The sequence below is a fragment of the Mustelus asterias genome, chromosome 17 (genome assembly GCF_964213995.1).
Source record: "Mustelus asterias chromosome 17, sMusAst1.hap1.1, whole genome shotgun sequence".
Classification (NCBI taxonomy): Eukaryota; Metazoa; Chordata; class Chondrichthyes; order Carcharhiniformes; family Triakidae; genus Mustelus; species Mustelus asterias.
The window spans coordinates 52368416-52385565 of NC_135817.1; the positions used below are offsets into that span (position 1 = coordinate 52368416).

At 42.8% G+C, this 17150-nt stretch overlaps 1 protein-coding gene across 4 annotated transcripts in view; it reads right to left on the reverse strand.

The window, feature by feature from the left end:
• The window catches only part of LOC144506488 (uncharacterized), a 33469-nt gene extending 17610 nt beyond the window's left edge, over window positions 1-15859 (reverse strand). For 3 of the 4 annotated variants that reach the window (XR_013499911.1, XM_078232668.1, XM_078232670.1), the window contains exons 1-2: window positions 15511-15859; window positions 421-726 (exon numbers count right to left, since the gene is read on the reverse strand). Coding sequence is in view for 3 of the 4 variants with exons in the window: in XM_078232668.1 (XP_078088794.1) it covers window positions 421-726; window positions 15511-15568 (364 nt within the window). In the remaining variant the exon portion in view is untranslated. Of the gene's footprint in view, window positions 1-420; window positions 727-5532; window positions 5648-15510 lie in introns of all 4 variants that reach the window. The other variant, XM_078232669.1, reaches the window with a different exon arrangement.
• Window positions 15860-17150: the final 1291 nt, after the last annotated feature.

A 17150-nucleotide genomic window follows, 5' to 3' on the forward strand; every position in this document is an offset into this window, starting at 1 on the left:
CAGAAAAGGATCAGACCAAATTTCATTGAGTTTTTTAGTATCATGAAAGACTCTGATAGTGTTAACAGGGATGCAACCTTCTAGTTGGGGGCATCACGTAATGAAAGGCCAACAATTTCCCTGTCACCAGAAGAATTCTAAGAACCACGATGACTGTTGGGACAGTTAATATTACTGAAAGCAGTTTTAATTGGCTCATTTAACTATATTCAAAAGAATAAAAAGAGGTATTTACATAGTTCAAGAAATTTAAGGGCCTGCATCAGTTATTTCCTGGTGTAGCAGTGATAGTCACTTACTCAGGTGTCTGAGCATCTTACATTAGGAGATGTAGCAAGTCTCCCCATGAGATCTGAACTGGGTGTTTATAGTTTAATTAGATGCAGCAAGAAATAAACCACCATAAAACAGATTACTTACCAAGCACGATTAGGGAGATATTTTCTTTTGTAATGACCCCGTCCATATCTGTGAACTCCAGTATGTAATGGCCTGTATTGTTCATCTGCAATCTCTTTATCAAAACACTACTGTTTTGGAGCTCAATCTTTCCCAAAAATGATCCATAATAAACTGGCGGATGCTTGTGTTCCTGTTCAAATACCTTGTTGCCATCAAGCTTGCACACCACTTCATTTGTAGTATTAGGTTTTGAGAAACGTAGGGATACATTATTATGCAATAACCCATAGATGGTTTGAAATTTCAAGGAGTTGATTGTAAAAACTGGAGGAAAAGAAAAATGCAGAAGATTAGAGCTTTTTTTAAATGATTAACAATAAAGCAACTTTCTGAAACCATAAGCTTGATCATACTAGTTGGCACTTGAAAGCTATTACATAAAGCAGCAACAAATTTGAAGTTGTTTTAATTAATGCCAACAAAGAAATTCACAGATTATTCACAGATAGAAAAAGGACTTATGTCACTATGTTTACATTTAACAAATATTCCAGCTCGTTATTTAGTTCTAAGATCGACACAGCAGTTGTTCAAACTAGAGCATTGGCTGGAATTAGGCTAAACTGGTACACCACAAAAAGACTGCATTTAAGAGTTTGATTCAAATTCATATATCTTCCATAAATGCTAAGCTTGGATTGTGCATGCATTTAGGAAGAGAATGGGTATCACAACTTCCCATCTAAAATTACTGCTTTACACCTGTCTATTCCTCAGACATAATCTATGAGGCAGATAGAACTACCACTAATATGAAGGCTTTCATTTATATTGTCCCCCTTAGTCTAGTGGCATTTCAAAGAAGCAAGGAAAACAAACAAGAGTTTGCTGCAAAGGAGGAGATATTAGGAGGGACGGTCAGAAGTTTGGTCAATGAGGATTTTTACCTTTGATCTTGTATCCTCTACAAATGAGTTCATTCAAAATTCTGCTGTCCATATCTAAATTGCACTGAGTCTTGTTCACTGATCACCCTTATACACACTATTGTCCTGGTGCAGCAGTGACTCAATTTTAAAATTTTCATCCTTATTCAATTCCCTTCATGGCCTTTTATAACTTCCTCCAACTCTGCAACTCTGAGGTCTCTGCACTCCTCCAATTCCTCGATTTTAATTTCTCCACCACTGCTTTCAGTTGCCTCGGCCTGGAGCTAAATTCCCTCCCAAAATATCTTGCTCATTCACTTGTCTTCCTGTTGTTCCTTAAAACTGCTATGCCAAGCATTTGGTCACCTGTCCTAATATCACCTAACACCTTGTGTCAAATTTTGTTTATTGCTGCTCGTGAAACTCTGTGCGTTGTTTCGCCACGTTAAAAACTATTTGTTGTAGCCAGAGTTAAAACACAGTGGCTGACACTGCTGCCTCAGTGCCAGGGACTCGGGTTTGGTTCCCAGCTTGGGTTACTGTCTGTGCGGAGTCTGCACGTTCTCCCCGTAATTGCGTGGGTTTCCTCCCCTAGTCCAAACGTGCTGGTTAGATGCATTGGCCATGCTAAATTCTCCTTCAGTGTACCTAAACAGCTGCTGGAGTGTGGCAACTGGGATTGTCATAGAAATATTCATTGGAGTATTAATGTAAGCCTACTTGTGACACAAATAAATAAACTTAAAGCAGAGAAGGGAGGTGGAGAGATAGGTTTAGCGAGGGCATTCCATAGGAAAAGACCAATTTGCTTATGGGTAAGGCTGCTGAGGGGGAGGGAGAATGCAGATGATGCATAAATCAGAAGGTTGGAGAGTTCAGATTGAAGGGATTTGTCGGTTGAAGCAGTGAGAAGTGAAGCCATAGAGGGATTGAAACACAATAATGAGAATCCTACATTTGAGACATTTTGAGATCAGGTGCCAAACAGGCCAGTGAAGACAGGCGAATGAATGGAACTTGTTGTAGCCACAATCAGCAGAGATTTCAATGAGCTCAAGTTTATGCTTGGAGACCAGCCAGAGAGACTATTGAAGCAATTATCTGAATAAATAAGACCATCCCTGTAACCCTATCATCACTGAGAAATGTTTTCTTTCGCCAAGTTAGAGGTTTGGCGTAAGCACAGTATTTCTTATTCTAGCATTTTATTGATTTGAGACCTTGTGCATTCAATGAAATTCTCTGATGGCACTTCCACCATTTCACCTACCAAGTCAGCAGGATGGGAATGGAGGGATATGGTCCCATGAAGGGCAGGGGGCTTTAGTTCAGTCAGGCATGGTCGATGCAGGCTTGGAGGGCCGAAGGGCCCGTTCCTGTGCTGTAATTTTCTTTGTTCTTGAGATCCTTCTCTCTCAGCAAAATCATTTACATTCTATTTATTTGAACATTCGGACCCCCATCCAGCAATTCTGTGATCAGTTGAGTCCTCTTTTGTTCTGGAATTCTTACTTTCACTGCAAGCTCAGTTTTCAAGATGCCACTGGTGAGCTTGAACAAGCTTTTTAAAAAATTAATTCATGGGATGAGAGTGTCGCTGGCTGGCCAGCATTTATTGCCCATCCCTAGTTGCTCTTGAGAAGGTAGTGGTGAGCTGCCTTCTTGAACTGTTGCAGTCCAGGTGCTGTAGGCATATCCAATGTGCATTGGGGAGGGAGATCCAGGATTTTGACCCAGTGACAATGAAGGAATGACAATATATTTCTAAGTCAGGATGGTGAGTGGCTTGAGGCGGAAATTCCAGGTGGCAGTGTTCCTATTTAGCTGCGGCCCTTTCCTGAGATGATAGTAGTCATGCATTTAGAAGGTGCTGTCGAATCTTGGCGAGTTCTAGCGCATCCTGTAGATGGTACACACTGCTGCTGTTACTGTGTCGCTGGTGGAGGGAATGAAAACTTCTGGAAGATATGCCAATAAGACAGGCTGCTTTGTCCTGGATGGTGTCGAATTTTGAGTGATATTAGAGCTGCACTCACCCTGCAAGATTCAGTATCCATCACATCCCTGACTTGGGCTGTTGGATTGTAGACAATATTTGGGGATTCAGGAGGTGAGTTACTTGACACAGGATTCCTAGCCTCTGAATGGCCCTTGTATTATAATTATATTGCTAGTCCAGCTGAATTCCTGGTCAATGGCAACCCCCAGGATGTTGACAGTAGAGGATTCAATGATGGTAATGCCATTGAATGTCAAGGGACAATAGTTTTTCAAATTTGTTCACGGGATTTGGACCTCATTGGCTGGGCCAACATATATTGCCCATCCCCGAGAGCGTTTGCTGTGGGTCCGGAATCACAAATAAGCCAGACTAGGTATGCATGACAGATTTCCTTCCCTAAAAGATATCAGTTAACTAGATGGGTTTTTTATCGACAATGGTTTAATGGTCATCATTAAGACATTTAATTCCAGATTTTACTGAATTCAAATTTCACCATCTGCCATGGTGGGATTTGAACCCTGGTCTCCAGAGCATTGCTATCAGTCTCTGGATGACTGATCCAGTGAAAATATCACTATGCCACCACCTCCCCGAGTTAAATTCTCTTTTGTTTGAGATGATCGTTGCCAAGCAGTTGTGTGGCACAAATGTTATTTGTCACTTGTCAGCTTAAACTTGGATATTGTTCTGGCCTTACTGCATTTGGACATGGTCTGCTTCATTACAAATGGTGCTGAACATTCTGCAAACACCCCCACTTCTGACCTCATCACGGAAGGAAGGTCATTAACGAGCAGCTGAAGATGGTTGAGTCAATTTGCATAAAAGTTATATTGTTTATGAAAGTCACCATATCCTTTTGGCCCCAGAACTTTCTTGATAGTAGACCAGTCATAGACAAAACTTTCTCTGGAGACACTCAACTCATTGCCTTCAAAAACAAATCCCCCAATACTACAACATATTGCTCAGTCAGTGAAGTGGGCTCTGCAACCATCCCTATCGAGCTCCTTCCAGACTGACCTCAATCCACTTGAACGCATTATGCAGGATCTGAAAAGGCTCAACATGGGGTGTGCTGCATGGGACAATGCACAAAAAAAGAGAAGTCCGCAAGCATTGATTACACAGCAGCAGGCTGGTGGAGTAGGCAAATCAGTAGTATTAATAGAATGAAAGCTGTGCTGCTTTTTAAAAGGTTGTGTGTTCAGAATGATTGCTCAGAGGAAATGGGAGGATAGTTCTGGGCATTTGGAGTAAAACAATACAATGCCTGTTTGCAGCGCAAGTAGCCCAGCAACAAAACAGCACAATGTAAACTGTATGATCTTCTGGTTGGTATAAAATAATAAAACCTCGTCTCCCACCCTCTACCACATAGAGCAACTCGCATTATGTAAAAGGATACTTTCTCTGCTGCTCTGTGCAAGATTGCTATTCTCAGGAGGAATACATTGCAACGTCAACCAATATTCAAATTAAATCTGTTTAGCTAATTACTGTGAAGAGGTCCTAAAGTTGTGAAAGGCACTATAAAAATGTAGATTTTTTTTTAAACACAAAGTTGCATAACAGGTAGGCTTGGCAGATGTGAAGCTAGATCTTGTGGTTAACATTCCCTGGTAGAATGAAAAAGAATGCTTTTTTGATTACAATAGCGCAGAAGCGACAATGTTAGAGTAGAATAGAATCCATACAGTGCAGAAGGGGGCCAATCAGCCCATCAAGTCTGCACCGACCACAATCCCACCCAGACCCTAACCCCTTAACACCATGTAGCTACCCTACTAGTCCCACTGACACCAAGGGCAATTTACTATGGCCACTCAACCCAACTCGCACATCTTTGGACTGTGGGAGGAAACTAGAGCAGCCAGAGAAAACCCACACAGACATAGGGAGAACATACAGACTCCGCACAGACAGTCACCCAAGCTGGAAACCTTGGTGCTGTGAGGCAACAATGCTAACCACTGTGCCACCGATGTTCAAGTTAGTTAGAATGAAGTACTGGAACAGCTGAAACTATGAGGACTAGACCTTATGTAGAGGGCAGCCATTCAGGGAAGAAAATAAAAATCAGTGATTCAAAAACAACAATCATATTCAGATGGCGAGTACAAAGAATATCACCTCCAATGCCGAATGCTTTTATTTCATGCATTTATAAAATGACTGATGGCAAATTTGCAATACCTGAAGAACTCTTTATCCCAGCTTCATTCAACATTAAAAATAAAACTTGAAAATGATCACTTATTCCCCTCTGGCCTTTGATCTAGATACTCAAAACAAAATCTCACAAAAGGCACTGTGAAGAGATTTTAGATTAACAGCAAGTAGAAAAATGACAGGTGGCAGAATCACTTACTAAACCCACAGACACGTAAAGCAAAAATCCACTGTGGAGAACGACATGCTGAAAACAACTACTTTGAAAGCCCAACTTCTGCTTATCAAGTTTTGTAACAAATAAGAAAATCCAAAAGGTAATAATGAGATTATTATAGAACTATTCTAAATATTACTGACAACTTGTTGGGAGTTCAATTTGCCCAGAGTAGAACAGAAGACAACAAGATGTAATAATTTTCAAATTATTTTAGTTTTAAAATGTAATTAATTTTGCACAAATGATGAGCTCTCTGAAATTCCAAGAGTTTGCGGGTCAGCGCGAACCAAAAGATTACACCATTCGCACATCAGAAGTCTAGTACATTAAAGGCAGAAAGGGATTAGGGTACAGAAATAAAGATGCAATTGTAAAGTTTAAACTTTATTTATTAGTGTCACAAGTAAGCTTATAATCAATACTGCAATGAAGTTACTGTGAAAATCCCCTAGTCGCCACACTCCAGCACTGTTTGGCTACACAGAGAGAATTTAGCATGGCCAATGCACCTAACCGACACACCTTTGGACTGCGGAGGAAACCAGAGCACCCGGAGGAAACCCACGCAGACATGGGGAGAACATGCAGACTCCACACAGACAGTGACCGAAGCCGGGAATCGAACCTGGGTCCTGAGCGCTGTGAAGCAGCAGTGCCACCGTGCTGCGATTGTACATGGCTGTGGTGAGAGTACTGCGTGCAGTTTTGGTCTCCATATACAAGGAAGGATGTAGTTACATTGGAGGCAATACAGCAAAAGTTCACAAAGTTGGTCCTTGAGATGAAGGACTTGTCCTATGATCAGAGGCTGAATATATCGGGTATATATTCTCTGGAGTTTGGAAGAATGAGAAGTGATCTAGAATCTGAAGTGGCTTGAAACAGTTGACCCAATTATTGTTTCCCCTGGTTGGGGAAATCTAAAAAGTGGGGGCAGAGTCTCAAAATAAGGGCCCAATCATTTACAACTGAGTGGAGGATAAAGCTCTTCACCCAAAGTGTTGTGCATCTTTGGAATTCTCTATCCCAGATGCTCCAATGTTGAATACATTTAGAGCTGGGATAGACAGGTTTTTGGCCTCAATGGAAATCAATGGATATGGGGACACGGAATTGAAGTCCAACGTCAACCATGATCATATTGAATGGCCGAGCAGGCTCAACAGACTCCTCTTTCTTGTGTTCCAGAAAGGTGTTTGTCCGATCTTCTGCACTATGTACAACCCAGAGAACTGGAGATCTGCTTCATGTCTCAAATACATCAGTGTTCCAAGTGCCCCCAAAAAGCAACATGTAACAAACAGCTTGCATTTTGCCTCCTCTGCATACCGCAGGCTCAGTTATGCATTAAAAGATGTTTGCCTGTCCTACCTCTTATAGTAAGAAGTTTAACAACACCAGGTTAAAGTCCAACAGGTTTATTTGGTAGCAAAAGCCACACAAGCTTTCGAGGCTCTGAGCCCCTTCTTCAGGTGAGTGGGAATTCTGTTCACAAACAGAACTTATAAGACACAGACTCAATTTACATGAATAATGGTTGGAATGCGAATACTTACAACTAATCCAGTCTTTAAGAAACAAAACAATGGGAGTGGAGAGAGCATCAAGACAGGCTAAAAAGATGTGTATTGTCTCCAGACAAGACAGCCAGTGAAACTCTGCAGGTCCACGCAACTGTGGGAGTTACAAATAGTGTGACATAAATTCTGATTCTAGGATCGCATGATAAAGACTCAGGAGGAAAAAAGCAGAAATATTTATGTGAAATAGTGTGACATAAACCCAATATCCCGGTTGAGGCCGTCCTTGTGTGTGCGGAACCTGGCTATCAGTTTCTGCTCCGCGACTCTGCGCTGTCGTGTGTCGCGAAGGCCGCCTTGGAGAACGCTTACCCGAATATCAGAGGCCGAATGCCCGTGACCGCTGAAGTGCTCCCCAACAGGAAGAGAACAGTCTTGCCTGGTGATTGTCGAGCGGTGTTCATTCATCCGTTGTCGCAGCGTCTGCATAGTTTCCCCAATGTACCATGCCTCGGGACATCCTTTCTTGCAGCGTATCAGGTAGACAACGTTGGCCGAGTTGTCTACCTGATACGCTGCAAGAAAGGATGTCCCGAGGCATGGTACATTGGGGAAACTATGCAGACGCTGCGACAACGGATGAATGAACACCGCTCGACAATCACCAGGCAAGACTGTTCTCTTCCTGTTGGGGAGCACTTCAGCGGTCACGGGCATTCGGCCTCTGATATTCGGGTAAGCGTTCTCCAAGGCGGCCTTCGCGACACACGACAGCGCAGAGTCGCGGAGCAGAAACTGATAGCCAGGTTCCGCACACACAAGGACGGCCTCAACCGGGATATTGGGTTTATGTCACACTATTTCACATAAATATTTCTGCTTTTTTCCTCCTGAGTCTTTATCATGCGATCCTAGAATCAGAATTTATGTCACACTATTTGTAACTCCCACAGTTGCGTGGACCTGCAGAGTTTCACTGGCTGTCTTGTCTGGAGACAATACACATCTTTTTAGCCTGTCTTGATGCTCTCTCCACTCCCATTGTTTTGTTTCTTAAAGACTGGATTAGTTGTAAGTATTCGCATTCCAACCATTATTCATGTAAATTGAGTCTGTGTCTTATAAGTTCTGTTTGTGAACAGAATTCCCACTCACCTGAAGAAGGGGCTCAGAGCCTCGAAAGCTTGTGTGGCTTTTGCTACCAAATAAACCTGTTGGACTTTAACCTGGTGTTGTTAAACTTCTTACTGTGTTTACCCCAGTCCAACGCCGGCATCTCCACATCATGACTACCTCTTATAAGCAGTGGAAAAACTCCCTTTACTCAAAAGACACTTTTTGTTTTACATGCCACCAAATTAATTAGTATCTGACTAACAGGCCTGGCATAGTCACATGAGCGATTGCAATTTTGTGGTGTGAAATTTCCCCAAAACTTCTGAGAATTTAGTAACATGACGCACATGCATTCAAAATAGCAGCTATACATCTAGATGGTGGGTGGTGGGGAAGTGGAAACAGTCAGAGAATTAGCGCCACTGCTGATCCCCCCCAGGTGTACACTGGGCAGCAAATAAAACCAAAGAACCCTCCAAAACAAATGGCAAGAGACCAATTGTAATCTAAACTGGTAAAAAAAAATTGCATTATCAATTTCCTGATAATAGGATCAGTGGTCTTTCTGGAATCCACACTTCCAGATTATTCGAGTAAACAGTGTTCACAACATTGACATCTTGGGCGGGATATTATAGCCTTGCTCATCCCGAAACTGTAAAATCTCGGAGGTCAATGGACTTTTCCATTGTCTGCCCCTTGCCCACTCCGATTCGCATGGTGGGCAGGATGGTAAAATTCTAGCCCTTATTTCATCTCAAAGGTTGCCTTTAGATATCATATTGTCTCCATCCGAATGACCACTCATTTTTATCATTGCAATACTGCTGTACCTCTAAAATATTCATACATGGCTTTGTCACTACCAAATTCAGCTATTCTAATGCTCCCCATCATGGACGTTAGGGATGACCCATAGTACTGTTAGGAAGGGAGTTCCAGGATTTTGACCAGGATTAGTGACAGTGATTTAGTTCTGAGTCAGAATGGAGTGTGGCTTAAAGGAGAATTTGCAAGTGGTTTTCCCTTGTCATTCCAGGTGATAAAGGTTGCGTGTTTGGAAGATGTTGTCGAAAGAGCCTTGGTGAGTGTATTTCATAGGTAGTATATAAATTGGCTACTGTGATGGAGGGAGTGAATGTTTAAGGTGGTGAATGGGACGCTAATCGAGCAGGCTACTTTGTCCTGAATGAAAAGGTCCTTAAGTTCTTCTAACCCAGTGAATTGATTTGTCACACCTACTGTTATACAATGAACTGTATTGTTTCTAGCACACTATACAATCAAAATATACTGTACATAAAGGAAAGGAGAGGGTGCAGAATGTAGTGTTACAGTCATAGCTAGGGTGTAGAGAAAGATCAACTTAACATAAGATAGGTCAATTCAAAAGTCTGATCGCTTCAGGGAAGAAGCTGTTCTTGAATTGGTTACTACGCAATCTCAGACATTTGTATCTTTTTCCCCCCAAAGGAAGAAAGTGGAAGAGAGTACATCCAGGGTCCTTTATTATGCTGGCTGCTTTTCCAAGGCAGCAGAGTCCACGGATGGGAGGCTAGTTTGTGTGATGGACTGGGCTACGTTCACAACCCTTTGTAGTTTCTTGCAGTCTTGGTCAGAGAAGGAAAGAAAAGGTGGGAGGGTGAAGGCATGGGGAAACAGTCAGATTTCAGGAATGCTACTGGACTGATCATGCAGAGACCTGGATGCAGAGGCCTGGAATAATATTCTGCATTAAGAGTCGAAATTTCATCTGCAGAATTTAAATAGAATAAATTTGGAATACAATGCTAGTCTCAATAGTGACCGTGTAATTATTGATTGTCGTAAAAACTCATCTGATTTTCTGATGGTGAGGGAAGGAAATCTGCTGTCCATATCCCGCCTGGCCTATACATGACTCCAGACCCACAGCAGTGTGGTTGACATTTACTGCCCTCAGATATTACCGAGAAATCACTCAGATACACCAAGCTTCTGCAGAAAAGTTGAAAAATAAAACTGGACAAACAGCCTAGTTCTCCACCAGACATGACAAAGGTACATCATGCCCAGTTGTCCCTGCAAAGTTCTCCTCACTAACATATGGGGACTCATGCCAAATTAGCAGAGGTGTCCTCCAGACTAGTCAAGCCACAGCCTGACAGCCATATTCCCTGAATCATACCTTACAGCCACCCTTCCATCACCATCCCTGGATATATCCCATCCAACTGGTAGGACAGACCAGCCAGAGGTGGCAGCACAATGGTATACAGTCTGAGGGAGCTGGATCCCAAGGAGTCTCATTGCATCAGATCAAACATGGGCTAGAAAACCCTGCTGCCGATTTACTTTCTCTCAACTCATCAATCAGTACTCTATGTTGAACACCAACTGGAGGTACAGAGCAGCAAGGGCACAGAATCTATTGTGAGCGGGAGTCTTCAATACTCATCACCAAGAGTAATTCAGTAGCACCACTACTGACCAAGTCTTTTAGGACATATCTACCAGACTGTGTAGGTGGGGAAAGAACCACGGCAAAGAACTACCTGACCTCATGCTTCTCATTTACTTGTTGCAGATACATCTGTTCATGATGGTACTGACAGCAGTGACAATCTCACAGTCACTGTGGAGATAATGTTCTGCCTTCACACTTGGGACAAACTCCATCATATTGTGGGGTTTGTGCTAATAGGACAGATTCAGAATTAATCCAGCAGCTCAAAACTGGACATCCATGAGGTGCTGTGGGCCATCAGCAGCAGTATTGTCTTCAACCACAAACAATTAACCTAGTGGCCTAGTATATTCTGCACTCTAACATTATCAAGCTAAGGGATCAGTCAAGGTTCAGTGGAGAGTGCAAGGAGACAGCATGCCAGGTGTCCAACCAAACCCAATCTGGTGAAGTTACAAAGGACAATGTGTGTGCTAAAGAGTCGAAGCAGCATGCTGAAGAGAGAGCAAAGCAATCAAATGGCCAAAGGATTAAATCAAAGTTCTGCAGTTCCACCACATCCAATTATAAATGGTTGTGGACAATTAAACATCAAGAGGAGGTGGCTACACAATCACCCCCATCCTCATTGATGGGAAGGGCCCAGCACATTAGTGCAGAAGACACAGTTGAACTGTTGGTAACCAACTTTGCCAATAGAGCCTTTGGATAATCTAACTAGGCCTTTAGGGCGAGGCTCCTGACAGTTTCCTTTAAACTATATGAATACACAATCATGTAACAATCGGGAATGTCTTGCGCAGAGAATAAACAGGTCATGCACAAGCAATATTCCTTTAAGAAGGCAGGCACATGCATGGTCACACATCAATCTTAAAAGGACTGCATATTTCAACAGGCTGGCCATGCACAGCAAATAGTAGTTAGAGAGAACACTGTTCCCCAACATCACGGATGCCAGACTTCAGCCAATTCGATTCACTTCCAAGAAACAACTGAGCGCACTAGATACAACAAAAATTTTGGATCCCTGGCAACTTCTCAGCTGTGCAAGACCGAGCCACACCCTAGGCCAGCTGTGTCCGTACAGCTAAAACACTGGGGATCTAAAACATGGAACATTTCCCAGTCATATTCTATCCACAAAATGTAGGGCAAATCTGATTTGACCAATTGAATTGAATGTCAATGGGAATTAGGGGTAAACTATCTACTAGCTGGAGTCATATTTAGCACAAAGGAAGGTGGTTAATGGTATGTTAACTTCACTGCTGAGATAAACAGGTGAAGTGTCTGTTTAATTAAATATTTGAGCAGAGACTTCTGGGTCACTGGGTTGGTATACAGACATGTGTAAAACTACGTTCTGTAAATGAATGAACTATTAAGAGAAGGGTTTATATATAGTTTCATACTTCTCCATCTGGCTTGGGATCTGTTCATCAGTGGTTGTTGAGAGGCCAATCATCTCAGCCCAGGGCATTGCTGCAAGAATTTCTCAGGGTAGTATCCTAGGCCCAACCACCTTCAGCTCTTCATCAATGGCCTTCTTTCAAACACAAGGTCAGAAGTGAGGATGTTCGCTGATGATTGCACGGCATACTATTTAGAACTCCTCAGATAATGAAGATGTCTGCCCTGCATGTAGCAAGTTCTGGACAAAATTCAGGCTTGGAATAATTGCAAGTAATATTCATGCCACCCAAGTGCCAGGCAATGATCATCTCCAACAAGAAAGAATCTAACCATCTCCCCTTCATTACCATCGCTGAATCCTCAACCATCAACATTCTGCAGGCTACCATTGACCAGAAACTCAACAAGATTAGTCATATAAACACTTTGGGTACAAGAGCAGGTCAGAGGCTGGGAATTCTGCAGTAGGTGACTCACCTAACTCCCCAAAGCCTGTCTACCATCTACAAGGCATAATAAGTCAGGAGTGTGATTGCTTATTCTCCACTTGCCTGAACGAGAACAGCTCTAGCAACACTCAAACTCAACATCATCCAGCACCCCTTAAACATTCATTCCATCCACCACTGACACACAGTGTGTGTACCATCTACAAGCTGCACTGCAACTTGCTAAGACTACTTCAACATCATTTCTAAACCCACCTACATCTGAAAACGTAGAAGGCCAAGGGCAGCAGTCAGATGGGTCACCACCGCTGAGAAGTTCCCCTGCAAGTCCTATTGATGTCCCTTCATTGTCCCTGGGCCAAAATGCTGGAAGTCCCTCTCTAACAGCACCAGGGTGGACTTACACCACATGGATAGCAGCACTGCAAGGTGGTGACTCACCAGCAACTTCTCTTGGGCAATGAGGAATGGTGCCCCCACTCCAAGAACAAACAGAATAAGCGCATAATCTAACCAAACACAGTCAAGTCTCTCAAATGATACATTAAACTGAGTTGCCCTCTGGGGTGGGCAAAAATAAACAAAAACACATATCACCATTTTGAAGGGCAAGGAAGTCATTCCAGTGTTCATCCCTGAACGAACATCATTAATCTTTAACCTACTATTCTGTTTAAAACATGATTGTCTGGACCGCCTTCCGGCCACCTCTTTGTGGCTGTTCACCAAATATCAAACTGAAAAGTACTTTATATGCTATGTTTTTTTCCGACTGTGATCCACTGACATCCATCATTATTAGGTAGCCCAAAAGTGCAGCATGGTGCCAGGGACCCAGGTTTGATTCCGGTCTTGGGTGACTGTCTGCGCAAAATTTGCATGTTCCCACCTTCTGTTGAATTTCCTCCGGGTCTCCAGTTCCTTCCCACAGTCCAAAAATGCAATGGTTAGATGGATTGACTATGCTAAGAAGCTCCTTACTGCCTCAAGATGTGTAGGTTAGGGGGATTAATGGGGTAAATTTGTGCGGTTATGGGGGTAGGGCCTGGGTAAAATGCTCTGTTGGAGAGTCAGTGAGGACTTGATGGGCCAAATGGTCTCCTTCGGCACTGTAGGGATTCTATGATTCTAAAAGGTGCAAGTTCTGCAGTGTCCAAGCATTTTGTTCTTTTAACATTACATACTAAATCGAATGACCTGCCTGACCTACAGAATACTTCCAAAATTTTCTTCTAGTTTGGATCAAATTAAATGACTGTTATTCTCACAAATTCAACACACTATCTGTACTCAGTAGGTCTGGCAGCATCTGTAGAGAAAAGAGAGTTAACATTTTGAGTTCGTATGACACTCCTTCCTCTGAACTCGAAACATTAACTATATTTCTCTCTCCAAAGAGGCTGCCAGACTGCTGAGTTTTTCCAGATACGCAGTATTTTGCCTTTATTACACTTGCTCCACTCGTTTGGTTTTTGTGGCGCTACTCACTTCCAAAATTATTGTTTGTTTGCTTATCAGAAGACAAAGATGATATGAATGAACAGTATTCATATTGATATATGTTCTTAAATATTAAATTTCAGTCTCAGTGCTGGTGGAAAATAAATTAAAACTGGATACTTCCTGGTACATTTGTATATATTCCATTTGCACATTTGAGGTCATTTAGTAATTACCAAAATGGTTCCAATCAAAAAAAAGTTGATCTTTTTTCCCTACTGAGGAAGAAAACTAGCTTTGCTTTATAATAAAGATCCTCTTACTCTTGTTTTGTTTTCAAACTAAGGATGTCAAAAACATTTTCAAATTGCTAATTTTCTTTTCCACAGTTCCTAGAATCCCAACAGTGCAGGAGGCCATCTGGCCCATCAAATCTGCATTGGCTCTCCAACAGAACATTTTACCAAGCCCACCCACCGCAATCCCATGTATGTAGCCTGCTAATCCCCCTAACCTACACATTTTGGGACACTAAGGGGCAATTTAGCATAGCCAATTCACCTAACCTGCACATCTTTGAACTGTGGGAGGAAACCAGAGCACCCGGAGGAAACCCACGCAGACAGAGGGAGGATGTGCAAACTCCACAGTCACCCGAATTGAATCCAGGGCCCTGATGCTGCGAGGCACAGTAAGAAGTCTCACAACACCAGTTAAAGTCCAACAGGTTTATTTGGTAACAAAAGCCACTAGCTTTCGGAGCGCTGCTCCTTTGTCAGGTAAGCGCAGCAGTGCTAACCACTGGGCCACACTTCTTATGTACAAAACTGTAACTAAAAAGACTGAACAGTCTTTATCTTGCATTAAGTTGATCTTTCCGTACACCCTAGCTATGACTGCAACACTACGTTCTCGTTTCCTTCTCTATGAACAGTATGCTTTATCTGTTTAGCGCACAAGAAACAATACTTTTCACTGTCTACTAATACACGTGACAATAATAAATCAAATCAAAAGTAAAAGACTTAAGTTTTTCGACAAAAGAGATGATTTTGTGGCTGGAGCAGAAGGCCTCAACACCCGGGTGAAAACTAATCATAGTGTTAAGCTCGAGCAGAAACAGCGGTCACGGCAGAGGAGCTTTGGAACAGAGGCCCAAAGATCTTTAGCCAGTTGTTGACTGACTAAAATGTCTATTGAAAGCATTGAGCAAGGAAAAAAAAGACGCGCAGAAAACCTGGCGATGAAGCCATTGGGGGTTTTTACCAAGAGCACCGTTGCTTCAGAAAGCAGCTGGCGGGAGGGAGCGGGATAAACCCCAGGTTCAGGTTCCCCACCCCGCAGCTTTTCTAACTCCAGCCCAGGGCCCTGAGGTGGAAGACTGCACCAACTTACCGGAGGGGTAGAAGAAGAGGAGGAGGAGGAGAGCAGCAGCGGCACTGACCGACCTCATGGTCCACTTTGTCGGTCACAACTTCAGCCTGAGCCCGCGGATGGTGGAAACAACACCCAGTCCGGAAAAAAAATCATCAAAGAGAAAGCGAAACCTAAGAGCAATAATTCCGATGTTTTTATAGATATAATAAATTTTTTAAAAGGCAGGGTGTAACCTTCAGTATTAATCGCTATAGATTTCTAACACTGAGGAGAGCACAGCTTGGACACATGTCTGCTTTCTGAGAATTCACCTCGCCCTTCCGCAGGCGCTGAGCCTCTGTCCTATTCGCCAGCCTGCCTACTCCTCAGCAACACCCTCCTTCATCTACAAACAACCAGTCACTCAGTCTAAAACTTCCTTCCATTACATCATTTGAATAGCAACGTTTTCCTTCCTGCACACCAGGTTGAAGACAAGTTTTAAAAAAAAATAACAACAATCCAATGGGATATTTGTCTTGGTTGTCTTCTTTTCCAGCCCCCTACCCCTCTCATGAGCTGGGGTCCCTTCTTCTGTCTCTTAACTCGCCCCTCACGACCTGCTGATTGTGAGCCCACGAGGAAATATTTTTTTTGGGGGGGGGGCGTCAGAATTATTGCCAAAGGGATTAGAACTGTGTTAAATCAAATACGCATGAAAACATTATTTCAACTTTGGAAATGTCAGTATTTAGCTGCACTTACTTTGTAACCTGCACCCAGTTAATGCTGAATCCATAACTGGCACATTGTGATAACCCACACACAATTAATCTGAATGAAGGTCATTGACCTGAAATATTAACTTTGTTTCTCCCGCCACAGTTGCCGCCAAATCTAATGAGTATTTCCATTTCCTGGTTTTAGAAACATAGAAGATAGGAGCAGGAGGAGGCCATTTGGCCCTTCAAGGCTGCTCTGCCATTCATTAAGATCATGGCTGATCATTCAACTCAGTAGCCTAATCCTGCTTTTTCCCCATAACCTTTGATCCCATTCGCCCCAAGTGCTATGTCCAGCCACCATTTGAATAAATTTAATATTTTGACATCAACTACTTCCTGTGGTAATGAATTCCACAGGCTCACCACTCTTTGGGTGAAGAAATGTCTCCTCACCTCCATCCTAAATGGTCTACCCTGAATCCTCAGACTGTGACCCCTGGTTCTGGACTCCCCCACCATCGGGAGTATCCTCCCTGCATCTACCCTGTCTAGTCCTGTTAGAATTTTATAAATCTCTATGAGATCCCCTCTCATTTGTCTGAACTCCAGCAAAAACAATCCTAACCTAGTCAATCTCTCCTCATATATCAGTCCTGCCATCCCCAGAATCAGCCTGGTAAACCTTCGCTGCACTCCCTCGAGAACAAGCACATCCTTCCTCAGAAAAGAAGACCAAAACTGCACACAATGGTGTGACCTCACCAAGGCCCTGTATAATTGCAACAACACATCCCTGCTCCATCTGCAGTATTTTTCAATTGCCATTCTGGATTAAACCCTAGCATGTTGTAACACACATGTACCTAGTGCAGAAACTATTGTAATGAGGTGTAAAATTTCCTGAAAGCCTAGTTTAAAACTGGGCCCTAATCCAAAAGTGAGTCATGGTGGCAC